General features: G+C 47.3%; 1 protein-coding gene across 9 annotated transcripts in view; it reads left to right on the top strand.

Moving 5' to 3' along the window:
* The window catches only part of mtss1lb (MTSS I-BAR domain containing 2b), a 55934-nt gene that overhangs the window by 21110 nt on the left and 6935 nt on the right, over positions 1 to 27889 (top strand). For 6 of the 9 annotated variants that reach the window (XR_007381935.1, XR_007381936.1, XM_048972793.1 and 3 more), the window contains exons 4-11: positions 14351 to 14435; positions 17509 to 17600; positions 17701 to 17775; positions 21215 to 21372; positions 24402 to 24509; positions 25051 to 25148; positions 25917 to 26136; positions 26412 to 26486. Coding sequence is in view for 7 of the 9 variants with exons in the window: in XM_048972793.1 (XP_048828750.1) it covers positions 14351 to 14435; positions 17509 to 17600; positions 17701 to 17775; positions 21215 to 21372; positions 24402 to 24509; positions 25051 to 25148; positions 25917 to 26136; positions 26412 to 26486 (911 nt within the window). In the remaining 2 variants the exon portion in view is untranslated. The remainder of the gene's footprint in view (positions 1 to 14350; positions 14436 to 17508; positions 17601 to 17700; positions 17776 to 21214; positions 21373 to 24401; positions 24510 to 25050; positions 25149 to 25916; positions 26137 to 26411; positions 26487 to 27889) is intronic. The other 3 variants (XM_048972795.1, XM_048972796.1, XM_048972799.1) reach the window with 1 other exon arrangement.

The raw sequence follows: 27889 nt of genomic DNA on the forward strand, positions 1-27889 counted from the left end.
TTCCACTGAACATCTAAAATTCAGTTTGAAATCCAGGATAACTTCACAGCATTATAATTATATTCATTTTTCATTCCTAAAGCATGATCATTACAATGAAAATGTGAGTTTTGCCAGGACATTAAGCGATCAAATTTACATACACAATCACTATGCATAACAGATGTGTATCAGGCCTGACTAAAAGCAATAGTTCTTGGAAAGTTCTGAGGAAACTGACATCATAGCAACTTTGAAAGGAACAAGAGCCTGAGCATTTGCTATGTGACCCTTTTCGTTATTTAGATATGGTTTCTGCTAAGTAACCTCAGAATGAATCGACAGGGATGTCTCCATAGTTTGAGATTTGGTCCTATAGTTGCTCTCAGCTCAGAAGATCCAAACAGAGAAGGTGGACGGACTTCCTGTGACTTTTACTTCTTTCCCTTTTTTGCGTAATGAAGAACCACATCTGGAGGGGCAGTTGTATTTGGGTATTTTTAGCAGCAGTGCTGTTCGCTGCCAGAAAGTCGATGCCTCTCCCCAAACCCCTTTGGAGAGACGCAATAATTCAGTGCAGAGAATTCCAGTTGAGCTCAAACCCAGCTGATTCTAGTCAACAGTTCAGATGTTGGGGGCAGTAACCTTAAAGCTGAATGGCAGGCAAATAATTCCCTGCTGTTTCTTAACCGCTGCGGCTGACAGTCAGTGCTGTGATGTTGGAGAGGAAGGGTTAGGGGAGATGTAGGTGGCACGGCTGAGTGCGTAGTCTCTCTGCCCAGTCCTTCAGGGTGCTGTGGGGCGCCTTCACTCTAATGCTGATTCTCGCCTGCAGTGTCAGATTTCAGATAAAGTATGTTAGGAGTTTGCTTCATTTCTATGGCACTTTGAAGTTCCTCAGCCCGGAAAAGGAAATATTACGTCATAAAACGTTATTTTCACTGACTTGTGAGAAGAGTCAAAGGGTGAGAAAAGTGTCACAGTTCCTCGGACTCTCAGGAACAGTGTTGCAGTATGATGGGATGGCAGGGTACGTCACGCAGGCTGCTTAAGAACACACGGAACAATGGAATGTCGCTCTGCAGTGTAACTGCACGCCAGATCATCCCATTTTGAACCCATGCTAATTATTGCCCAAGAAACATGAGACTGAATGCAGCTGTTGCAGATTCTTCAGGGACGGGAACAGGGGCAGTAGACAGGCCTCTGCTCAGTGATCCGGGGAGGGGGAGCGCCCACAGAAGACTGGAGACCCCGACTCTCTCTGTGTGAATAGCGTCAGTGTAGGTCTCTCCTTCCACTTCAGATGAAACCCCAGAAAGGTCCATCAGCTTGGAATGACCCAGTTACCCACACCACTGTTTTCCAGAGTTTAACTTCTCTTTCCTTCATCTCTTTCTGCTTGAATAATTGATGGGAGCCGAGTGGCACTTGGGCCTCAATTGGAGGAATGTTGTTTTGCTGAAGTTGAGGTCCGTCTGGAGAGCTTGTGGGAGGGGCTTCTCATGGGATGTTCAGCCTCTGTGGGCATTAGGTTTCTCCAGTCCCCTCTTAATTAGAGTGTTGGGTCCTCTCTGTTCTTGTGGCCACTAATTGGGCTGTCTGGGACCTATAGTTTTATGGGACTCAGTAATGGCAGACACTTAGACCCCCCCCAAACCAGGCTGACTGCCATCGGCTGGCCACCTTTACCTCTACTGAAGGTTGCTACTGCCTTGTGTTGGCTCTGCCTTCTCTCCCAGCCAGTCGTGTACCAGTCTTAATATCTTTGCGTGAATTTTTGCTCTCCACCTGACATTGTGAAATCTGAAAGTACCGAGATATTCTCACTGTTATCGGTTTTCAGCTTAGAGTTTTGTCGGATTAGTGTTAAGAACTGGCAAATTGCCTCCCTAGTACGTCACTGTGGACAAAAGTGTCGGCTAAATAAAGTGAAGTAAATGTAGTGTAACTGAGATGGAGCGAGTCAGCATGATGGGAAGATGTTTGAGTCCACATTTTGGCACGTGTGAGTGTAGCATCCTGAATGGAACATACCCAGTTATATATATTATCATCGTTATTGCAGCATTCCTGTTCAGTGTCTCTCTACGTGCTTGAATTTCAGTCTGGCTCCTGTTGAAAGAATGAAGAATCATAAAATACTTAAAGACCAAAGGCTGTTGGCCTGTGAAGGATAGTGGGCATGATATTTTCATGTCCTAAATATAGAGTACATCTTATTTTTAAGGTTGGAGTCAGATGTGCCAACAAATGGATGGACCATTGGATGATCCGGTTGTTGAGTTTACTGTTTGCCACATGACGGGAAAGCTGAGCTTGACCCCCAGATCCAGCAGTGCAGCTTGTAACATAATTGCCATCATTTTAAATACAAGTGTCAATGACCAGCAATAATATTTGTCATTTTAGTAAATAAATCAAAACTTAAGAGAAGATTTGGACACTATTAAGCACATTACAGGGATTTTATTTTAGTGTAAGATCGTGTCTAAGTGAAAGTTTCCAGATGGAATCCCAGACCTAAGGAGTTACAGACATATGGGCCGAGCCACATAAAACAGGAAGCCGTATAAGGAGCTGTGCAGCCAAGCAGAATGAGCTCAACTGGGGGATCAAAACGCTGTGGTACCTCAGGCCAGCTCCACATACTTTCAAATGAAAAGCACATTGAATTTACCGGATGCTCCAATCACATGACTTGATTTTAATACACGCCCCGATACTTGCGTACAGGGGGAGGAGCCTGAGGTGAGTCATGTGACACATCTGCATGTCGCCATACCGGGGAATGGCGTGCAGACTCGGTGCTGCACATTTTATTGCTGAAATTGCACGAGGGATTTACATGACTGCTTACATCCTGTTTTTTGAACCATTCCGCCAGTCCATGCTTTCTCTCAGCTCTTCTTTGTGTGTTTGTAGCGCAGATTTAGACGCTTTGGAGGCCTTGCCAGGAAAATATCCCAGCGAAGTACTGCTGAGGAAGACGGAACGCCGTCTTCTCTTTAACGCTCACGCCTGCTCCTTTGATTAAACCCTTATCACAGCTTCTCTCTCCCACTCTTCCCCTCTGTCAGTCTTTCTTCTGCAGTTGCCCCGCTTGCATATAAACACATTTTAAATCGCCTGAAACATTGATATATTGCTCACAGTGCCGAGTTATCACGCATGTGGGACGTCGCGGATGGTTTGACTGAATGAATTGTGCCGCAGCTGGTGACGTGTAATATGTGCGTGAGACGCTGTCTCACTTCTGAGCACTGAAGCGCACGAGTGTCGTCTTGAATTAGTCTGAAAAAGTGATACGACTAAAAAAAAAAAAAAAAAAAAAAGCGCAATTTTCTTTTCCAGGAACGCCAGATTGTAATTGTCCATTGGCGCAATCACAAATATTGTCTCCCTGTCACAGCTATCATAGCAGACGAAATGGAGATCACACAGAGCCTATGTTTTTGTGTGGGGCGGGAAAAGCTCAGATGCATGCTGGGATACGAATAGAGGCTCCATGAATAATTCTGTTTATGAGGCACCGCGGCCGCACAGTGTCGTGCTGTTGTTGTGCCAGCGATTGAGTTTTCTCCGGACACAAGCGCCGGAGAGGGCCGGATCTGTGGATACATGGCACAGCCGGGCACTAACCCTGCCGCAAGGGAGGACGGAATGTATAATCCGATGCCCCCCCCCCCAAGTTCAGGTTCCAGTGCCCCTTGATTTCCGTGGCTCTTGAGCAGATCTAAGGTCTGCTTCTGCTGCAGGGGCCTCCCTCTGGACCCACGTGCCCGTCTGAACCAGGCCGCCAACGTCGTCTGAAGCACCAGCCTGTCCTCCGAGCTTCTGCTATCTCTCTGTTTTGATTGCTCCTGTTGAAAGTCCTCACTTGACCTTTCCCTGGGGGGGGACTGTGTTTGCACTGAGAGCAGGACAGGGTATCCTCTGGCTCAGCAGTCAATAATTTGTCATGAATGCATTGCCAGACTGTGATTGTAGCAGGACGGGCGCTTTGGAGCTTGGGAGACCGGACTGGGATTTTGGGCGGCATGCTAAGCAGCCAGAATATGCAGGAGCTGCTCTCACTCTCAGGTGGCAGATGCACACGTGCATCGATAAAGGTTTAGATCAGTGGCCGACGATGCGTCGCTCACCAGCCAATGAGTAGCTCCCAAACAGGGCCAATTAAGCAACTCCAGCGTCAACGTGACACTTTTCACCGTCGCTACTCACCCCACCCACTACGTTGATGTAATCTTGTATATCAGGCATGTAACTTCCCTGCTTATTTTCTTTGTAGAAGCAGCTCTCACTGTAAAATAGGTGGGAGACCTCAGGTTCCAAAACACAAGGCTATAATATGGGTGTAGCTGTTCTTTGTTAGTAATTGTTAGTTCTTTTTTAGTTCTCTTTAGTACTTGTGCGATGTGAATGCAGTTGACAATTACATTGTGTGTCTTATATTGTGTCATCTGACTCGCAACAATGATAAAATTATTATTTATTATCACGTAGCTGGATGACAAAGATCCAAAGCAGGGGTTTGTAAGGTCCTGGAAGCCAAATGTTCTTCTGTCCCTTGCTGCTTTGGCTGTAACTGGGAGTGATGGGGCAAGTGTCTGTGAACTGACTGCATGAGCAGTTTGGTATTTGGGCCACCAGTGTTTTAACTTGGAGGCGAAGATGAACTCTCTGGCAACTGAGATTAGTTTATAATTTCTCATTTCTCTGCCTGTCTTGGAGTGCGGAATTCCCTCAGGATTTCCTGTTCCTGTCACAAAGAAAAATTATATATGCGCGGTAGCTTAACACTGACTATTTTACAGACATGCGGGTGAAATTAAAAAGCAAATTTCTGACACTCAGTCCATTTTTGTTTATTTTTTAATTGACTTAAATTGGGGCTTCCTCATCATATGTTATGGTATTGGGAACTAGAACTCGCTCAGTCCTCATGTAATCCGGCGATTCCCATGCACACATTCACCTTAGGTGAGCTGCATGCCTGTAGGATAAGTATATTACTTAATGAATTAATGGTCTTATGCTGAGACATTGCTGTGGGCGAGGACAGTCCATCCTGCTGTTTGCAAATGCTCACAGGCCACCAGCAGTCTTCCAGGAGGAGCTGAACTCTTAAAGCATGTCGAATGAGACCTTCCCGGATGTCAGAGCCTCCCGGAGAATAATCATTACCAGAATGCCTTGACTTGTTGTGTTTCAGAGCCTTAATGGTCTCCAAATGGTGTTTACTATCGTGTTTCTTGAAAGAAAGACGCCATTTGCCGATTCAGACTGAAACTATGTGTCATAACAACTCCGGTGTCACGCCATGACTGCTTCGAGACCCAGATCCAGCAAGGAGGACCTGCCAGCTTCTGTATGCTGGACGGAGCATGACGTCAGTTCAGTTGGGGGGATTGAGGAAAGGCAAGGTGTGTGTGTGTGTGTCTGTGTGTGGATTAGCTTTATATTACTTTGTGGGGACCAAATGTCCCCAACAATGTAATAAAAACCTATTTTTTTTACATTGTGGGGACCATTTTTCGGGTCCCCACAAAAATCTCTGAATGCAATCAAAAAATTAAAATTCCCGAAGTTTCATATTTAGTTTGGTTACTTATGGTTAGGGTTAGGACTGGGTTAGGGGTTAGGGTTATGGTTAGGGTTAGGACTGGGTTAGGGGTTAGGGTTATGGTTAGGGTTAGGACTGGGTTAGGGGTTAGGGTTATGGTTAGGGTTAGGACTGGGTTAGGGGTTAGGGTTATGGTTAGGGTTAGGACTGGGTTAGGGGTTAGGGTTATGGTTAGGGTTAGGACTGGGTTACGGGTTAGGGTTATGGTTAGGGTTAGGACTGGGTTAGGGGTTAGGGTTATGGTTAGGGTTAGGACTGGGTTAGGGGTTAGGGTTATGGTTAGGGTTAGGACTGGGTTAGGGGTTAGGGTTATGGTTAGGGTTAGGACTGGGTTAGGGGTTAGGGTTATGGTTAGGGTTAGGACTGGGTTAGGGGTTAGGGTTATGGTTAGGGTTAGGACTGGGTTACGGGTTAGGGTTATGGTTAGGGTTAGGACTGGGTTAGGGGTTAGGGTTATGGTTAGGGTTAGGACTGGGTTAGGGGTTAAGGTCGTCATGTTGGGATTAGGGTTATTCCCATAGAAATTAATGGACGGTCCTCACAAGGATATGAATACAGACGTGTGTGTGTGTGTGTGTGCGTGTAGCCTTTGTAGGATAAACATGCTGAAGATGATGCCGGTATCCAAATCACTCTGCAGGTTTTCTTCTCCCACGTTGCCATGGAGACGCTCTGTTGAGAAGGCCAATAGACTTGGGCGTCGGGAATCAGGCAGAGAGAAAAGGGGGAACAGAGACAACGGCCATTAAAGTACCGGCAAAGTGGAAAGCACGTCTGGGAATCTGATTATTCCCAGGTCACGGTGTTTCTCAGGCGTTCCCAAAATGAAAACCCCCTATCCTTCCGTTTAGGACAGGTATGTGGGGGGGCTGCACGGTCTTCCCGTCATCTGGACCCTCCGAAACGCAGAGTGGCGTGCAGCTCCTCCAGGGGACGATGGCTTTTAAAAAAATGAGAAATTTCAGTTCTCTCTCCTAGGAACCTGAAATGTTCTGCTGTGAGAACAGCCCCAATGTCCTTAGACTAGAAGGTTGCTTTTTCACAGATATATACACATCTACTCAGGTAGTGTTCTTATGCATATGCAAATGAATTAGATATTTATGCATTACATTGCAGGTGCTTCACTTTCTGCAAGATCTAGTCCGCTGCACACATTTGGTTAGTATGTATATTGTACTAATGTAGCATGTCGTTGTATGTATATGTTATTAATGTGTCCTGCTTCCACTTAGTTAAAACATTAAATAGACACGTAAATCCAATTCAGTTGAATTGACTATGAGTGAGTGTTTGTTATGGAAAATAAAGTGTCCTTGTACTTTGTCAACACAATGGCTGTTCATGAATGTTCCCTGTGGTTCCTTTTGCATATTTGCATGAGAATGTGGGGAGATATTTCTGCTGCTGTTCGGGACGCCAGCCGAAAGCCAAGATATTCAGTAATTCAAAAAGAAAAATCAAGTCATGAGAACATGACAATCTATTCCCAGCCTTATTATGGGATGGATATTGGAATCGCGAAGCAGAACAGAGATCGTGTACTGTTTACTACATAGCAGATCATGCTCTTGCTTCCGTCAGTAACCGGCAATCTCCAGCTCTGGGTGCAGTTTTAGGTCGGGCAGCATGCGGACAGGTATAATTACTGTAATGGGACGGGATGTGGCAGCTAATGATTTCATATGAATCACAGTGGATAGGTTATTGTGGATTAGCTTTGAGAATACAGCTTGGTGGCCATTCAAGTAAGACTGTAAAGGTGTCTTCAGGTATGTGGAGGTGGTTTGTGGGTTAGAACGGCGTGCCTGTGATCCAAAAGCTGCTGGTTTGAATCGCAGAGTTGGCCGAGTGCTTTCCCTGTTTGGCCCCTGAGTGAGGCCCCTAACCCCCAGTTGTTCCTGAGTGAGGCCCCTAACCCCCAGTTCCTGAGTGATGGCTCAGCTTTCTGAATTGTATGTCACAAAAATAAAAATGTATTTATTCCAGCAACATGCAATTAAAAATTGTATGTCGTTGAAATAAAAAATCTGCTAAATAATTATGATGTGTAGATGTTGAGCTATATTTGTGTGTGTGGGGCAGTGTGTGTGGTCTTGTGTTTTTGTGATGAATGGAGGTCTTTTTATAAATATGTGTTTGTCGTGGTGGGGGGGGGTGGCTGTGTATCACACTCATCCAAGTTCTCCATTCTCTCCCCTGCTGCTCGCATGGTCTCCCCTCTTCCCTTCATCTCTGCCCCCTCCCTCACCGAGGTCTTTATGTAACCTCCGCTGCGTTGGGGGGCTCACAGTTTAGGGTATAGTGACGTGTGAACATGTCAGGTGTCGAATCTCTCGGCCGGCCTGGTGAAATTCTCTCCCATTTCAGGCTCGACGGCAGCAGAAATCGAGGCTGGGGACCGGGGTCGGTGTTGCCATGGCAACAGGCTCTCCTGTCCGCTGCTGATTGATTTGTGACAAACCGCCCCCAAGAAGTTCATGTTGCTCAGGTGCTGACGGAGTGGCTGAGTAGGAGGCAGGTGTAGCTCGTGCCTGAGAGGATCAGCAGCCCCCCTCTTCTGGACCCTCTCTCTTGATTCCTCTTAGCAATGTGCTCAATAATGGCTTAGTTCCCGTTGAGTCTGCAGGGCCACCACATCTCCTCTTATCTACTCCTCCAGGATCAAGACCCCCACTTACTACACGTCTGCTTCCCTTCCCTCGAGTTTTCTGGAGGAAAAAAATAACAACACAACTCCTACACCGTTTCTGATGAGTCTCCAGGAATAAACACAACACCCACTCTATCCCTACGCCGTCTATTGTAGCCCTTAAAAGGTCCACATTGTTCTCATTCGCTTTTCAGGATATTGACATCACTGGCCTTTGTTCCTTGTGCTTTATTTCTTCGACAGCAGCCTCCGCCCAATCAGCACACCCTCGAGACCTGGCCTCACCCATTGGCTCAGAATAGCATTGCTGCCCAAGCTGAAGTCTCCCTCATTGGTGGAGGGGCTTGTCTGAGCTGGGCTCGGCTGATTCGGCAAATAGCACGTGATCTGTAGACTTTTTCTGGAGGCTCATTGATGTCCTTGTCCCTGTATAGACGGAGTCAGTTCACTCTATTCCTGTCCATCTATTTTGACCCATTGGGACATGCTGACGCATCTGCAGTTAAGGAACCAATTTTGGATTTGATGCTTTGATTGATTTAATGCATTCGCCTGTAGGAACAGAAGCATGTGGTACAGGGATGGGAGGGAAGAATAGGGACAGTATTTGAGGATCAGGGTGGAGATTTAACAAAAGCGAAAAGAGGAATACAAACAAGTACAAGCACGCGGAACAAAACTGGTTATGAAAAGACCTGAAGCTGGCTGTGGGGTGAGCAGGCAGGGTCAGTGTGTTTACTAGTGGTGAGAGAGAGCAGAATTCAGGCATGTATAAGCACTGATTATAAGGGGCAGGTTACGTTAATGAAGGTGCAGGCCACTTGACTTCACTTTGCCCCACGATAGCCATCCTCTCCACATCCTGCGCTCCCCTTATTCCCTGTATGGCGTCTCTTAATCTATATGAACTCAGATGCTCTATTGCCAACATGCCAGAATTGGTTGTGGTTTGGTGTCAAGCATTAAGTACAGAGCAACACAACACTTAATAGAAACAGTTCACTGTACAATATACACATAGCACAATAGAAATGATGCATTTACAGGGAAATGCAGTCCAAGCGTCTGCTAAATACCACCAGCCATGTATAATCTACATGGGGACCCATGTGCTGAGAGCAATGTATATGTCTGCAAGTAACCTTTTCTTACTTGCAATATTTAAGCATTCTATCACTATATATTCTAATTGTTCATACTTGTAAAACATAATTCACTGCTTCATTCTCACCAAACCAGCATCATCTTAGTTCCAAATCCTCTCACATGCCGTAACCACCAGTGGTGCACAAACTAACGCTGGGTCTGGGGTGTCGCTCTGGACACACACAGCGCTCATGAACCCCCCCCTCCCCGTGGCCATAGTGATGGTGAACGCACAGGAAGATGGCTGAAGTGCAATGAGCCCGTTGCTGCAGATGGAATGAAGTGACGACCCACACTGGGGGTCGACCAGCCGGCCAGAGGCCTGGTCTGCTGTTGGTTGACCAGACTGAAACTAGAATTGGTTTCCTGGGTAGTGTGATCGAAATAATGTGAGACCACCCAGCTTTATGGATTCACCAGACGGGCAGCAGGAATCCCTCCAAAAATCTGGTGTGCAGGAAAGCAACCCTTATGTATAACGACCCGGAACGTTCCGGACGGAATGACTGCGTCCTGAGGAGCACAGACATCCACCTAAACTAGAAACATTTGCCCCTAACACCCATGAAAAGCCTAATATCTGTTGGCAGGTAGTGCTATAAATGCCCTGCTGCAGGCGCTGGATGTGCTCTGTGATTCAAGCCCTTTGATGTGGCCTGTTATTATGTCCATAGGAGGGGCGGAGTGGATGCCCAGTGGGAGGCTGAGTGATGCTGGCTGAGAGGGCGAGTTTGCAGGTCCCTTGCGGGACGGTCCCAGGCGATGCAGCCTGCCGTGCCTGTTAGAGAGAAGGGCGAGATGGAGGGCAGGTGAGCTGGAGAGCCGCCGTGCTCCCCTAGGGGTGCTGAAATGCACCTTTGTCGCGCTGCACCCTGGGCAGGTTGAAGCCCATCCTTCATTGTCTCCTGGAAGAATAGTGTTTAGGAAACGCCATGTTGGCAGGAAAGGCAGAGCAGGAGAGGCTGAATAGAGGGATTTCCCTTCTGGGGTCTCCTCCTTTCCGTCAGGATGGGGGCAGACGGGGCGGCTTGGCGGTGGAGGTGAGGTCAGGGCACGAGAAAACAGCAGCTCTGGCAAAGCTTGCGACACTGCGAAAGGTTAGCTGCTCTTCCTGCAAGCTGCGCCAGGCATGTTGTCATAAACACCTCAGCCTTAACATAGCAGGACGTCTCACTGACATCTGGGTACATTTCCCCAGAGGCCCCAACAGGGCCAGCTTCCTGGAAAGCCAATGAGAGAGTCAGTGGATATCATGAGACCTCTTGTTATGTCAGGTTCCGGTTTTGACTCTGCATTCTGTAATGCCATTCCACTCTGTTGCTCCTGTCTGCTAGCTCTTAGAGGGTCGATGTATTCTCTGCATTTTGGCCTCTTGGGCTATATTAGGTTACTGCATATCAACTGTGAATCTGGGCCGTTAGCCACTTAGAGATTCAGCCAAATGTATTATCATATCCATGGTGCTTACATGAGAACCATGGACATTACCAGGGATATCTACAATTGACACTGGTTAAGCTTTGTATACAGTAACAGTATCCAGCAGGAGCTTTTGTTTGATGGACATGATGGTTGCATTTTTATGGTTTAGTGGCAGGTTCTCTGGATTTGATCTTTGGGTTGGGAGGTTTCCCCTATAAGTTGGCATGGAGCTTTCGGTGTGGGTTAGTGCCCCTCGCGCATGTGGTCTGTATCTCCAGTTAATCCACGTCTCCCTTATGTTGGGAACGTCAGCTGCACGGCTCCCGGCAGCAGCGGGAGAAAGAGATCAAAGGGGATGAATCGGCTTCGGTGAGAGAAAGCGATCAGAGGCTGCGACCGTGACCCATGTCAGGGCTCACTGCCTGGGTGTGTTGACATGTGTAAATGCCCGCATGTGGGTGACAGCGAGAGTGAGCAGCGAGAGTGAGCAGAGCGTTGTGAGCGTGTTGTTTTCCTGGCTCAGACGTGTGCATGTGTTTGTATCCATATGTCTGTCTGAGTAGGATGTGTTACGTGTTGATGCTTTTATTCGCCGTACATTTAAATGCTTCTTCTCACATGTCTTCTTGCTGTCCTTCTAGAGACACACACACACACACACACACACACACACACACACACACACGTATATACAGTGTAGAATGAAGCTGGGCAGCAGAGCACAGGGTCAAGCCATTTATCCAGCAACCCTGGAGCACTTTGGGGGGTCAAGGGCCTTCATCAAGAGCCCAACAGAGACTCGAACCAGCGAGCTTATGATCACAGCGAACTCGCTGGGCTGCACACCACTCCCCATTTGGGGACATACGTCCACATGCACATAGGAAATTCTGGGAAGTAAGATAGAGGGAAATAGGAAGTGTGACTCTCAGGGGTTTGTGTGTCTGATTACGTCGGGGTCATTGCACCTACCGAAGACCTCCAGTCCCCATCAGCAGCTCCAGCTTCTCCCTTCCCACTTGCCCAGTCACACTCACTCATTCCCTGTAGCCAGTAATGAGAATCGTTACTCCAGAATGTTTCCATGCGCAAAAATCAATAGCCAGTGCATCATGGGAGCTCTGCAGGGTGGCCACCTGTCCCCAGGCGAGGATGAACGAGCCAGGGACGGCGAGCATTGAGGCTTTTCATTAATATTATGACTGTTGGCTTTGTTGTTTTAGTCGGGAGCATTTATGCAGCATTTAACTTGCAGCATGGCGCTAGCCAAGCTAACCAGAAACTAGCAAGAAGCTAAAATCTAATATTAGCTAACATGTAGTATTGGGCCAAAGTGTTGCCAGATGGATTTTGATTTTGCTCAGCACGTGTTTCTGATATCTGGGTAAGGAGCTACGCACTGCAATGTGTTAACAATGAGATTCGTCACCAGATTCTTTTTTTTTTTTTTTGGGGGGGGGGGGGGGGGGGTGGTGGGGGTTCACAACAGAAGCTCTGCTCCAGACGACATACAGCACTACAACTGCTGGTAATTTATGTTCGTTTACTTTACATTAGCTTGGCTTAGCAGTCTGGTGAGGTTTGCCTCCCATCCGTGTTTTACCACAGTAGCTGGGCTGTGTGTGGAGCAGCAGCAACCCTCACTTGACAGTCTGTGTTTCAAAATAAACGGTGGTGGGGGGGGGGGGGGGGGGCTGCTCCACAAAGCAGGATTTTTCAGGTAACTGGGTTAACCTAAGCTAGACGTAATACTTAACAGTCATGACTTCTAGCTTAGTTTAACCCATCTGACTGAGATATCCTGCTTTGTGGGGCAGCCTCCAGGCCAGGAGTCTTGTGAACAAACTCGCACAGATGTGATGGGTTAGATGCTCCCTGCTGGTTCACCGATAACATGAGGTGTTTTGGGGACGTTTCGGCGCCCTTTGGATGGTACAGCCTGAGAGTCTCTCCGCCTCTGGGTACACAGAGCTGTAACAGGGGGCATCGCTAAGGCTGAGAAACGCGCTTGTCACTGGGTAAAGGGCCATGAGGTAGTCAGGAATGGAGCCGCTCTCGGGACACCATGTGTCTGTGCGTGTGACTCTCGTTTGCATGAAATCAAACCATCCACTAATTGGTACTGAGCTGAGCCGCATGAGAGGGAATACCGGGCTGTTTATCAGGTCCTGTGTTAAAAGCTGAAGTGGCAAAAGGTGTTTGGATGTGATTTCAGACAATGACCCCTAATTGGCAGGAGCCTGAGGGGTGGCAGGTGACTCAACTGTGCAAGCGAGGGCAGGTGAATTTGTGGGGGGCCATGAGAAATGATGCTGTAGCCCAGCAAGCAGCGCTTTGCACTGATGACTCAAAGGTTGTGGGTTAGATTTCCAGGCAGCACACACAAATTGATACCTTTCCCTCTACTGTAAGTTGCTTTTCTCTAAAAGCATCAGATAAATGTAAACGATACAGTAGGCCCCTTGTTGATCGGGTTTATGGGATGTTTGCAAATCCTAAAATGAGGATGATCTTGATGCTAATGACTTTTTGGATAGAAAAGAGTGCTGATTAGCTGTGCTTTGCATCTGTGTACTCCTAGGGAGGGCCGGTTTGCTTTCCCTGCAGATGGATACCAGGTCCCAGGTCGGTGTGAGTCCTTTCAGGTATCTGGTGAACGCCAAGGCCTCGTATGGAGAACCAGAACAGTTCCCTGTGGTAGTCAGGCCTAATTTGAGTAATTTGAGTCTCAGTTGGATTGACTGCAGCCCTAGGAAGCTGGGATTGTTTTGAGCCTCCATCCGTTTGATGATTGGTGGGAGGAAACACCCCGGAAGTAAAGAAGCGGGAGGTTTTACCTTGATTACCCCCAGGAAACTGGGATTTACAGCACTTGGAAAATCCCATCAAGATGGTACCTGGGCTTTAGCTTGGTCAGCTTCTAACTCATGGGAATTTTGCTTACACAAGAATGTTCTGAGGGCAGAAGGAACAATGATTGGTTTAGAGAGAGATCCAATCATATTGTTGAGGAGGTGGGTTCAAGCAACTAGAGGAGGTGGGGCCAACCAATCAGATGTCTGAGTCCCGCCTCCTCTTGTTGCTTGAACCCACCTCCTCTACAATCCAATTGGTTATCTCTCTGAACCAATCATTTTTTATTCTGCCCTCAGAACATTTTTGTGTAAGTTAAACTCCACGAGCCAGTTGCTATGCTTCTGTGACCAGACCAGGAGTTTGCCTCCAGTTTCTTAAGCACAGATCAGGGGTGTGAGAAGTAATTGAGCTGGATTTTTAAAATAATGGTGCAGATGTATATTGTAGTTGGTCATCTATTAAATATAGTATTTATGTTTGCTTATCGCAGCTATGTTATGCACAGCCTACAAAATCATTTTCTGCACAGGAAACTGAACAATATAATTTGCCCTGTGGGTCTTTCTGCAGTAGATAATGTCAGTGTTTACTGAGGTTTGCTGCTCTTAGCATATCTTGTTTGATATTATTGTATTTTGGATGGTCCAGAATTTCTCGCAATTCTCCAGGTGCCACGCGAGACATCGGATCGGCGCTGACGCGGATGTGCATGCGGCACCGCAGCATAGAAGCCAAGCTGCGCCACTTCACAAAGTAAGTCGCCGAGCCGCCGCTCCCCGGGCCTCACTGCGCCTGTGCTGCCTCAGGTTCGAATCCCACGCTTGGCAGATTCATTTCAGTGTTGGGCCCTTAAGCGAGACCCTTAAACCCAGCTGGCCCAGGGTCTGACTGACCCTGCTATCTCAAAATATAAAATAATTATATAATGATATATATCATTATATAATATAAATATATAATGATAAAAGCCTCTCCTCAGTAAATAAAGTGTAAATTTAATATCACAGCCTTAATGTAACTGTAAATTGTTCTTTTCCCATCTGACTTTTATGATATCGTTTCGATGTCTTTTTAATATTATGTTTTATCAACTGCCTTGTTTATATGGAAAACTTAGGTGTGATCCGTTCCTTTGGCTCTCTGGTCCTGTTAGCTTGGTGCTACATGGTGAATAATGCCATTCTGTGCTGTCCAGTAATCTGCCTTTACTATATAAAGCCAAATCACTCTCAGTGACTGCCTCCAGTTAATGCAGTGGTGAAACATCACGCGAGTAATGTTCAGTAATAGCGTACTGTGTGATGCCCCTTTCTGTTACTCTATCGTCTTAACATCCTCGACAAGGCGGAGTTCAGCGTCTGAAGGCTTGAACTGGAGGGTGACTATGAGGCTGATGTTTGAAAAATCAGTCTCTTCTTTCTGCCAGATCCTGGGTTTTAACCAATATAGTTTAATGCTTTAGAGGCCAAAAGTATATCGTCTCACCCCAGGGTACGATGAACCCACCATGTGCTTTCGGAAATAGGATAATAATGTTTTCTGTTCTTAAACAGCTATCGCTCACTGTCCCTCCATTCGATAACCCGGATTCTGACGACACAATCTACCTCCAGCCAATGAGATTCTTCCTTTTGTTGCACTAAAACCTGGCACATATGACAGATTATCTTTCTCTGGCTATTACTTGTCCACTCCTTTGCAGTATTTGCATAATGTTTACACTGCACTGTATCTACGTGTGTATTATGAACCCAAACAGTGCTGGACCACCATTATAATTGTAATCATATTAATTGTTTTACTGTAAGCACCTTGATTTGTATTTGGCGTCTGCATGTTGTGTTTGTGTTTGCCAGTGGCTGGAAGCACATGTAGAGTAAGATTTTCATTTCTCAGTTGAACTGACTGTTTACTGTGGCAATAGTTTCTTGCATCTTGAGGTGCCCACAAAGGGACACAGAGCCGTAAGGGTTAAACTGGCGCTGCGATGTGTGTCTGCCACACCACCTTGTGAGCTGTCTGCCTGTATATATGTGGACAGACGCAAAGAGAGCGAGGAACCGATGAGGTCCTAATGCCTTCATCAAACCTCACCCCCACGGTACAGACATCTGTTTCCGGGACCGTGGGATGTGATAAAGTCAAAGTGGTGTAAAACTGCAGTGAATGTTTTTTGTGGAATTTTTATTTGCTGGGACATGGGGGTCTGTAATGACGGCCCTCTGCAAATGGCTGTCTGCATGTTTACTGTAATCTCTACCACAAAAGCTTGGGGGGGGCAGGGGTCTTGCTATGAGCTCATTTTGAAACGAGGTTCTTCCCCGCAACCTCCTGGTGTTCATGGGAGAACAGCATAATTAGGCATAAACCTCTACTTTATATGGTGGGGGGGGGGAGTCTTGTGTGGCCAAACTGCCTGTTAAGATCAGCATGACTTTCTTAATGACAGGCAGAGGCTGACTCAGGATTCAAAATGATTCATAGATCCAAAAAAGCGCATTTGGATGAAGTACGGAGTCTGTGCGTCCTTTAATTTCTCCGATGCTGCATTTAGACAGAAACACACGAGGTTAATTCTGCGGCCTCCTCTGCGTGCTCAGCTGTTTATCAGCCTGTGATGTTCTCTCTCACGTTCCATGACGTGAGCTGCGTGTTAAGCCAATGGCCAAGAAGAGATCCATACTATTTTACTCCGTAAAAACCTCACATAACGCCGAACGGCGAACCGGACAAATGGCCACGAGTCGCTGTCATTTCTCTGCTCTCCTGATGGGTTGCTGAGAAGCAGAGTGAGAGAAGTTTGAAAAATGGTTTGGATTCGCAGCTAACAGCTTCCTCCAGAAAGCCTTTTATCCATTTTTAGAGCCGGTATTTTTACCGAGGAAGCGGAGGCTTTAGTACTTTGCTCACCCACACAACTCGTACTGATGGTGGATTCTGTAACCTTAAAGTCACAAGCTCCTGTCCTTAACCATCCCACTGCGCTCCCCTCTTGTCCTACGAGGCCCTCTACTGTTGATGGTTGGCATTAAGCTCTCGCACTGTGTTTGTGCGAAGTGTCAGGCTATTCTAAAAGCAGGTACGCTACCGGCGTGCAAAATGGCATCCTCTACCGTATAGTCTGTGAGTGGAAACATCACATCTCCATCCTGTGGAAAACATCTGCTGAATCCCTGAGTGATTAACCCAGTCTTTTGGCTCTCTGCTTCTCTCTGTTTTGTCTGCAGGACAATGTAGGGATTTAAAGAAGGATTTTAATAAAACAACACAAAGTGCACTCTATTGTCAGATGAAATACATTTTAGCAGTACTGGGACATGGTTAGACCTAATCTCTCCCCCAGGCCAACCTGTCATCCCTTCCCTTAATGGCTGCTATCTTTTCTCACATAATGTTTGGTTATTTGCCGTGTCATTGGGCTCTGACTAATCCCTGTCTGTCACACTGTTCTGATTCTGTGGCCCCGCCCTCTCCTTGTTAACTGGAGTCACATGACTCTAACCCAAACCCTCTGTATTATTAGTGGGGCCTCTCGTGTCCAGTTTGCTTCATCTGGAGCATCTGACTGACAGCGTGATTGTAGCTGAGGATTATCTGATTACAAGCATCACCATTTCATTTTGGGATCCAGTGTTTCTTTTTCCCAAAGAAAAACTTTTTTTTTTTAATTTCCAAAAAAAATCAGACTTTTGCATATATGTTTCTGTCTTAAAGTTATAGACTTATCAGTCAGCTGAAAGTGAATAAACACAAATGCAAAAATAGTGAAGCGCCTGTTCTTACCTTCATTTTTTTGGTACCCATCTCACTGCTCCCCCATTTCCAGTGCCTTGATGGAGAGTCTAATCACCCCCCTGCAAGACCGCATTGAAGAGTGGAAGAAGACAGCCAACCAGATGGACAAAGATCATGCCAAGGGTGAGGCACGGCGCCCCCCTCAGCTCCGCCCCGGAAATGCGGCCCTGTGCCGCTCTGTGCCGCCGCTCACCTTGATACCTGTACTCTCCCCCTTCCGCAGAGTACAAGAGATCCCGTCATGAGATCAAGAAGAAGTCCTCCGACACGCTGAAGTTACAGAAGAAGGCCAGGAAAGGTAGGGATGCCGCCTGGGTCTGGCACATGCTGCCAGGCCCCAGGGCACTCTCACACCCTCTGCCCAGCTCTGAGATGCCGCTCCCTACTCGCCTGACGCACCTCTGCTGAGCCTGCATCTTCCCATTGGATTATTTACATCGTCCGCAGCAAGTTTGAGTTATTAGTCACTTTTTTTTAGCTGTACGCTCATGGAGAAAAGTGATTTTGTTTCCTTTTGTTATATGACAGCTACAGAACAATGCAGTTCTGAAAACAGTGCCATTTGTATCAATTTCACATCATGTTGCCTGTTGAGACAGTACAACAGGCGTCGGCTGTAATTTCCCATGAGTCTGTCTGCCTGACAGTTTGGGTCTAGCCAGCATGGCCTTTCCACGACCTTAACGTCCAGCCCAGGAGAGAGTGCTGCAGACAGTCCTGGAATAATCACAGGGGAGATGCACAGTGTGATGAGAACCTGCTCTGCAGAGAAACACTGCCCCCTAGTGGTCACGAAATACATGCACGGCATGCCGTTTTAATTGTGGACTAACTTTGTGTTGAAACTAAATTTTGAAAGTAATTGTCTCTTTACATTTTGAACCATTTACATATTGCAGAATTAGTTTGTGCAATGTCTACTTGTGCTAAATCCTATGGTGTTGAACTCTACGTAGCACTTTGTATAATTCTACTGGAGACGTACACCGGGCCTAGTCCGCCTTGCTTTGCCTGGGTTCACTGTACCTTTGATAGATAGTCATCTTTATCCAAAGCATACTGAGTCTATTACCATTTGGAGTGTGGTGCATATATAAGAATATACTGATTAGTGGAGCTGGGGGCCGCTGTATGTACACAGACTCCTGTTGCTTTGTTTGTACCTCCTCATGCCGTCTTGTGACCATGATGACAGCAGATATCTTCCTTCAGCCCTCCGTCTTGCTGTTTACTTCACTGAGGTTATTCAGGCTGACTGTGAATCGGCATGGTGTTGCTTCTGCTCTCCGTTTGCGACTAATGGTTGAGAAATGTGCAAAAGCCACTGTGCCAATCCTAACACAAGGCCTTGTGTATGCTCTCTCTCTCTCTCCCTCTCTCTCTCTCTCTCTCTCTCTCTCCCTCTCTCTTCCCTTATTCCCACCCCAAACTCTTTCTTTTTTACATCTACCAATGCCCCAACTGTGTTGTTCCCCCCATAATGCTTTCCCTGTCTTTAGAGCTCTTGGGTAAGTTCTGTACATCTTTTCTCCTTGGGCATGCTATGCTATACTATTCTATGCTATGCCATGCTATGCTATGCCATGTTATGCTCTGCTATGCCATGCTATGCTATGCTATGCTATGCTATGCCATGCTATGCTATGCCATGCTATGCTATGCTATGCTATGCCATGCTATGCTATGCCATGCTATGCTATGCCATGCTATGCTCTGCTATGCTATGCTCTGCTATGCCATGCTATGCTTTGTTATGCTCTGCTTTGCTATGCTCTGCTTTGCTATGCTATGCCATGCTATGCCATGCTATGCTATGCTATGCTCTGCTCTGCTTTGCTATGCTATGCTATGCCATGCTATGCTCTGCTATGCTATGCTATGCTCTGCTATGCTATGCTATGCTCTGCTCTGCTTTGCTATGCTATGCCATGCTATGCTATGCCATGCTATGCTATGCCATGCTATGCTATGCTATGCTATGCCATGCCATGCTATGCTATGCTATGCTATGCCATGCTATGCTATGCCATGCTATGCTATGCCATGCTATGCTCTGCTATGCTATGCTCTGCTATGCCATGCTATGCTATGCTATGCTCTGCTCTGCTTTGCTATGCTATGCTATGCCATGCTATGCTATGCCATGCTATGCTATGCTCTGCTATGCTATGCTATGCTCTGCTCTGCTTTGCTATGCTATGCCATGCTATGCTATGCCATGCTATGCTATGCCATGCTATGCTATGCTATGCTATGCTATGCCATGCTATGCTATGCTATGCTATGCCATGCCATGCTATGCTATGCTATGCTATGCTATGCTATGCTATGCCATGCTATGCTATGCTTCTTTCTCATTGTCATTTTTTCCCTCCCTGGCTGTGCATCTCACCACCCAGATCAAGTCTTGTGTAAATGTGTCTCCCGGTGATGCAGGAATACCTACTGGTCACATGCTGGTCATGTGATTTTAGGATAGAAATGAACAAAATGTGAGGTCTGAATGGTGGTTAAAAGAAGCCTAGAGATTCCTGTCCTACGTTTAGACACCTGGGAAGCAAAATATAGGTAATTTAAATGGACTACATTTCTCAGAATGGTACTAGGTATCAATAACACACCAACATTCAGTTCACTTAGTTATACAACAAATATAATCTATTCTACAGTTGTTTATTTGAAATAATAATGATGATCTCATGACTAATTGATAAATTATCGTTTGTCACTGATTTACTGTAATTACAGCTATAGTAGAATAGCATACAGATTAATGAGTGGGTCCAGGTATCAATTAAATTTATTACCGGTAAATAACAGAGGACATTTCAGTTTAGAACTGCTTTATACTGTAAGTAGTCAGTACGGGTGATGATACACAGGGCAACTTTCTGAGCAATGTTGCAGACCAATGTTCCTTGGGCACTTTCCCATTGGTATTGGGCAACAAATTCCCAATTGGAAAAACTTTGATTGGCAGTGGGCGATGCTTTGTGATCATCCGTGTCTGGAGGAGTCTCTGCGCCACCTGCTTGGCTGCCCAGCAACACTGCTCTAAAAGTTGCTGTTTGTATTATCACCTTAACGTCTGTTTGCATGTGATTTCTACAGTAGTGTAGGACTCATTGTGGCTTGTAGTCTCTGTCTTGTTTTCCCATCTTGCCCTGTCTTCTGCATGGGGGGTGGCAATGCTGTACCACGTTTTATATACGTGTGTGTGTGTGTGTGTGTGTGTATATATGTACACACACCCTAAAATATCCCATCAAGTTCATTTACCTGCCATTTGCTCTTATGAAGATCGCTGATGGTAAACTTCATTCATCACACCATCTCATTTTGTGAAGATCTCTCCCCATGTCTTGGTAGCGGCACCATGGAATTCTTCCCCTTTGGGGTCTAATCATGTCTCTCCTCCTTTCTCCTCCCTTGTGTGACGCTTTATTTTTCCATGTGCGGTTTTTCTCCTTTAACCTGTTCCTCCACCTTTCACTCATACTTCCATCTCCTCCGTGCTGTTCCCACTGTCTCCCCTGCATACACTGCTCCTCGCCTGCTTCACTTCCTCCATCCACTCCTCCTCCTACACCTTCTCATCTCCTGGCCTCTGCCTGCCATCGGGCCGGGCGCCTTATGTGCTCTCGCTCTGTTTGCCCTCCTTCCCGCCCCCACCCTACCTTTTTACCCTCTTTGCCCCCTCCTGCTTCTCTTCCTCCCTCCGCTTGGCCGCTCCACAGGTAGAGGAGACCTGCAGCCCCAGCTGGACAGCGCCATGCAGGACGTGACTGACATGTGCCTGCTGATGGAGGAGATGGAGAAGCAGGCGGTGCGCAGGGCACTGGTGGAGGAGAGGGGTCGATTCTGCACCTTCATCAGCTTCCTGCAGCCTGTAGTGGTGAGAGTGAGACCAGTGTGGATAGAGGAAAAGCAGCAGATTGATTGTTCAGTGTGATGGGGGGGGGGGGGCTGCTGACTGTTGGGTGTATGGAAAATGTACAGATTGTAGAATGTATTGTTAAAGGTAGGAGGAAGACTGTGATCTATAGGGTGTAATGGAAAAGGAAAGAAAATGATGGCTTGACATTTATGGATTAAGCTGGACTTAAAATGCTCCAAATTCTGTTGAGAGTGAGCTGGTTGAAACGCCCTGGGCCTCACTGATCAACAGTGACTGTGGTAGGGGCCCTCTGAGCAGTGGTGGGCACAGCTACACCAACAGTGACTGTGGTAGGGGCCCTCTGAGCAGTGGTGGGCACAGCTACACCAACAGTGACTGTGGTAGGGGTCCTCTGAGCAGTGGTGGGCACAGCTACACCAACAGTGACTGTGGTAGGGGCCCTCTGAGCAGTGGTGGGCACAGCTACACCAACAGTGACTGTGGTAGGGGCCCTCTGAGCAGTGGTGGGCACAGCTACACCGACAGTGACTGTGGTAGGGGCCCTCTGAGCAGTGGTGGGCACAGCTACACCGACAGTGACTGTGGTAGGGGTCCTCTGAGCAGTGGTGGGCACAGCTACACCAACAGTGACTGTGGTAGGGGCCCTCTGAGCAGTGGTGGGCACAGCTACACCAACAGTGACTGTGGTAGGGGCCCTCTGAGCAGTGGTGGGCACAGCTACACCAACAGTGACTGTGGTAGGGGCCCTCTGAGCAGTGGTGGGCACAGCTACACCAACAGTGACTGTGGTAGGGGTCCTCTGAGCAGTGGTGGGCACAGCTACACCAACAGTGACTGTGGTAGGGGTCCTCTGAGCAGTGGTGGGCACAGCTACACCGACAGTGACTGTGGTAGGGGCCCTCTGAGCAGTGGTGGGCACAGCTACACCAACAGTGACTGTGGTAGGGGTCCTCTGAGCAGTGGTGGGCACAGCTACACCAACAGTGACTGTGGTACGGGTCCTCTGAGCAGTGGTGGGCACAGCTACACCGACAGTGACTGTGGTAGGGGCCCTCTGAGCAGTGGTGGGCACAGCTACACCGACAGTGACTGTGGTAGGGGCCCTCTGAGCAGTGGTGGGCACAGCTACACCGACAGTGACTGTGGTAGGGGCCCTCTGAGCAGTGGTGGGCACAGCTACACCGACAGTGACTGTGGTAGGGGCCCTCTGAGCAGTGGTGGGCACAGCTACACCGACAGTGACTGTGGTAGGGGTCCTCTGAGCAGTGGTGGGCACAGCTACACCAACAGTGACTGTGGTAGGGGCCCTCTGAGCAGTGGTGGGCACAGCTACACCAACAGTGACTGTGGTAGGGGCCCTCTGAGCAGTGGTGGGCACAGCTACACCAACAGTGACTGTGGTAGGGGCTCTCTGAGCAGTAGTGGGCACAGCTACACCAACAGTGACTGTGGTAGGGGCCCTCTGAGCAGTGGTGGGCACAGCTACACCGACAGTGACTGTGGTAGGGGCCCTCTGAGCAGTGGTGGGCACAGCTACACCAACAGTGACTGTGGTAGGGGCCCTCTGAGCAGTGGTGGGCACAGCTACACCAACAGTGACTGTGGTAGGGGCTCTCTGAGCAGTAGTGGGCACAGCTACACCAACAGTGACTGTGGTAGGGGCTCTCTGAGCAGTAGTGGGCACAGCTACACCAACAGTGACTGTGGTAGGGGCCCTCTGAGCAGTGGTGGGCACAGCTACACCGACAGTGACTGTGGTAGGGGCCCTCTGAGCAGTGGTGGGCACAGCTACACCAACAGTGACTGTGGTAGGGGCCCTCTGAGCAGTGGTGGGCACAGCTACACCAACAGTGACTTTCAATAACTGCAAATCCAGGGATCTCCAACTCCAGTCCTGGGGAGCCCCGGTCCTGCACATTTTGGGGTTTCTCCACATTTAACACACCTTGTTCTACATCTCTACTAACTACCACCCTTTACTTGAGTTGAATGAGATGTGGTGGAACTCCAGGACTGGAGTTGGAGACCTCGTGCTAATCCGCTAACTTTAAAGTTTAATTTGACGCTTGTTTAACGCTAAACTGATAAATCACTAAAAATTTAGTGGAATCTACAGATAACTGCTAACCACTAACTTTTATCATATGAATTCAGCATTGGTTTGGCTTTTGGCTCTGAAACCCTTGAAAACGTCCCTAGAGACCAAAAATTTTAACTTGTCTAACACTGAAGGCTGTCATACTAGAGTAATTACTAGGGGATATGTAGGACATACCCCACTGGGTATCTTTGAATTCTGAGTCTCTAGAATAAATTAGCTTTGAAATTTTCTTTCTGTGATATTCTGTTTGAGAGATGTAAGTGTTTATGCCCTTTTTTGCAACTGGCCCATGTTGACGGCCACTTGTGGACTACAAACATGGCGGTGCTTACCCGGTCTCAGCTCTGTCAATCAGAACCTAGAAAATACAACTGAGGGCATGTTTCCCAAAGCACGAGTTCTTGTTTAGCTGGATAATCTGTCAGATTTAAGGTAGTCTGGGCTAAATGTAAGTGAGGGAAGATGAAGTCAATTTAAAGTAGGTTACCTTACATCTGACAAATTATCTGGCTAAGCAAAGAAATACAGCTGCTTGATACAGGCCTGATTAATTCACGGTACCCCAGTCTAAATGAACTTTATCTTAACTTTCATTTAGCCCAGACTACCTTAAATCTTCCATGTTATTGACCAATCACATCTTGTGTTCACACGTAGTCATCCAATAGCGTGCCAGATAGACTGTTGACAGGAATAAATATGGGTTTACACAGTTTTTGACTTGTTAAACTTTATTCACTTTACAGTTAGCTTACACTAAATTTGGTTCCACTAATTGCTCCACTAACAGTTTCCAAAGTTAGCAGAAACACTAATCCGCTAATGGAAAAAGTTAGCTTGGCTAGTTAGTGGTTAGCGGATTAGCAGAACTCTGCTTACCACTTTACCACTGCCTCTAACTCTACCCTTACGGTCTTTTTCTTAGAATGGAGAGATCGCCATGCTGGGAGAAATCACGCACCTCCAGGGCATTATCGATGACCTTGTGGTACTGACCACCGACCCCCAGAAACTGCCCCCCGCTAGCGAGCAGGTAACTGAAACTTGAACCTAATAAACTGTAGCAGAATGAAAGCATCGTCATTGCCAGTGTGTGTGTGTGTGTGTATGTGTGTGTGTATGTGTGTGGATGTGTGTGTGTGTGTGTGTGTGTGTGTGTATGTGTGTGTGTGTGTGTGTGGATGTGTGTGTATGTGTGTGTGTGTGGATGTGTGTGTATGTGTGTGTGTGTGTATGTGTATGTGTGTGTATGTGTGTGTATGTGTGTGTGTGTGTGTATGTGTGTGTATGTGTGTGTATGTGTGTGTGTGTGTGTGTATGTGTGTGGATGTGTGTGTATGTGTGTGGATGTGTGTGTATGTGTGTGTGTGTGTGTGTGTGTGTGTGTGGATGTGTGTGTGTGTGTGTGTGTGTGTGTATGTGTGTATGTGTGTGTGTGTGTGTATGTGTGTGTGTGTGTGTATGTGTGTGTGTGTGTGTATGTGTGTGTGTGTGTGTGTATGTGTGTGTGTGTGTGGATGCCTGACGTCAGGAAGACAGAGACGCACCTTCTCTGACTGGCCTCCCTGTCGCAGGTGATTAACGACCTGAAGGGGTCCGACTACAGCTGGTCTTACCAAACCCCCCCCTCGTCCCCCAGCAGCTCCGGCTCCAGGAAGAGCAGCATGTGCAGGTTAGAAGGCTGGGAGTGGGGGGGTTAGGGGGCTGGGAGTGTGTATCTCGCAGCCGTGCATTTATAATGCTGCGTTACTGAGCTTTTCACTTACTGAGCTCATAATATGAAATTACTGCAACAAAGACATTTTAAGGTTTGTGGACGAGACTGAAGATTTTTTAAATTTAATGTTTAGTTATATGTATTTCCCTAAGAAATGGCTCCCAGATACGTGTTTCAAAGCAGAAGCCTCTTGCCACTCTTCATGTTTTGTGCTTGACTACTTGACCTGTGCAGGTCTCCCTTGGTACTGATTTCTGTGATCCAGTCCCCATTATAGCTTCCACATCCTCGCTGATCTCATGTTGAAGCCAAGTGACTGTTAGCTGCTGTGTGGATTTTGCAGTGACTAACTCCTTGTCCTGTGGTCTCACTGTGTCTCTCATGGTCTCTCCTGTGTGCTCTCCTCCTCCCCCTTGCCCCTCACCTCAACCCATTTTCCCACAATGCTTTGTCCCATCTATGGGCGGCATCTGACTCTTCTTGGCTTTCTCTCACTCACCCTCGCATCATTTCTTGCATTTCTTTTCTCCTTCCTAAATCTTTTATCACAATTAAAACCCCTCCCCCCATTTCACTTGCACTGCTCTACACACTTTTTTCCCCCCACAATTCATCTCTCCTCTTGTTCATCTCCTGCTTATCCATCACTACCTTCTAACCCCCTCCAATCGCTGATTCCCCGTCCCTTGTCTCTTGTCCCCGACCCCCCCACCACCCCCACAGCAGCGTAAACAGCGCCCACAGTAGTGCTTCCCGCTCCTCAGGCGGCTCGCAGACTCACTCACCCAGTTCGTCCTATCGCTACCGCAGCCTGGCTCAGCCGCCACGGGGGGGCACCCAGCGCCTCTGCAGCGTTTCCTCCCATGACTCGGGTTTCGTATCGCAGGATGCCAACATCTACTCGAAGCCGCCGTCGCCTATGCCCTCTGACATCACCAGCCAGGTAAGCAGCGCAGAAATCCGCCGCTGCTGTACAGTAAACAAACAGTCACCGTGGTTACAGGGCGCGTGAAGCCCGGGAGCACTAGTGTTAAGCTGGAATATTGTGCTTTTTGAGAGAGACATGCACAGTGGGATAGAGATTAGGACGTGCCCTGGTTGTGGTATCGCGCTCACTGCATCCCGTGCATGGGCAGCCTCCAGAGCTGCTGTGATAAGGCTGCAGCTCCGCAGGTCATGTGTCAGATCTCCCTAACCCTCGCTGTCTCTTCTCGTCAGAAGTCCTCCAGCTCGGCCTCTTCTGAAGCTTCGGAAACCTGCCAGTCGGTCAGTGAGTGCAGCTCGCCTACCACGGTTAGTTCACCCTGGAAACACACACACTCGCCCACACACACACACACAAACCTACTCATACTCCTAACATACTCATATCTTTGTGGGGACTGCCCATTCATTTCTATGGGCAAAACTCTAATTCCAACAATGACGGCCTTAACCCCACCCAGTCCTGACCTTAACCATAAGTAACCAAACAAAATACAAGACTTTTTTAGTTTTTTTTATTGCAGTCACATTTTTTTATATAAAATTGATTTTTCCCGTATAGAGACTGAAAAAATAGTCCCCACAATGTCAAAATAACAGGTTTTTAATCATATTTAATCATATCATATTTAATCATAAAATATATACGCGGACGCGCGCGCACACACACACACACACACACACACACACACACACACACACACCTCTTCACCTTGATTAGCTCACCCTCCACCACAACACAAACACAGCCATGATTTCATGGCTTGTAGCCACTCTAATTTCATGCAGCTTTTTTTCTTCCAGTGTCTTTTGTTCTGACGACGCTCTTGCTTGCGTTTTACACTGAGCTTCCATAAACTAAGCACTGACATGGACTGTGCCCAGTACAACATTCTTACATTTGTCATTTACTTGTGTGAAATTCCATGGAAACACAACCCCCACCCCCTCCCTAACTCATTCATAGCATCTCTCCATGGTACATTCACACTCATTCTGATACCAGCCTTACTATTCAGACAATTTCTGTCATTCCCCTGCAAGCAGTATTTCTAACCAATGTCTGGCTCCTCTTGTTTACTTGGCAATGCCAGAGTTGTGGGAGTCTATCTCTAAATAGCAACTCTATGTTGTATAGAGGAAATGGAGACGAGTAGATTATTAAATCCATTTCAGAGCAAATGAAATTCTAACCAAGGCATTTGAAGGTCATTTTCTGAAGAACATAAACCAGTGGAAAGCCTTTGGTCGGATGCACCTAATATTTATCGACAGTTCTTAGAAGAGCAAAATACTTTGTGCATTCTTCACAAGTTCCTTCACAAGTTCCTTCACAAGTTCTCGGAATAGCTTTCCAGCAAGCTCTTCGTCTCAAATCCCTCTGACCTAAAGGCAGATAAGGTAAAAATCATTTCAAGGTCCTATTAAAAGCGCTTTTAAGTACAAATGCCTTTAGCAGGATAAACATTTAATATATCAAGTGAAAAGGCAAGAGTTTAGCACAGCAGTGGAGCTGAAGTTCTGCTGTATGTGCCTGGTGCATCACGCAGGGTCTTGGCCGCTCCTGGCTGTAGCCTTGGGTCAGATACAGAGCTGAGGGGTACTGAGACCCTGTCATCTGCTTCGCTTCCTCAGAGGTGGAACCTCATGGCCAGTTGGCACCAGGCCTTGATCTCCCTGCTGGGATCTTAATTCTGCTCACCTTGATCATC

Source organism: Brienomyrus brachyistius, chromosome 13, assembly GCF_023856365.1.
Source record: "Brienomyrus brachyistius isolate T26 chromosome 13, BBRACH_0.4, whole genome shotgun sequence".
NCBI classification, from domain to species: domain Eukaryota; kingdom Metazoa; phylum Chordata; class Actinopteri; order Osteoglossiformes; family Mormyridae; genus Brienomyrus; species Brienomyrus brachyistius.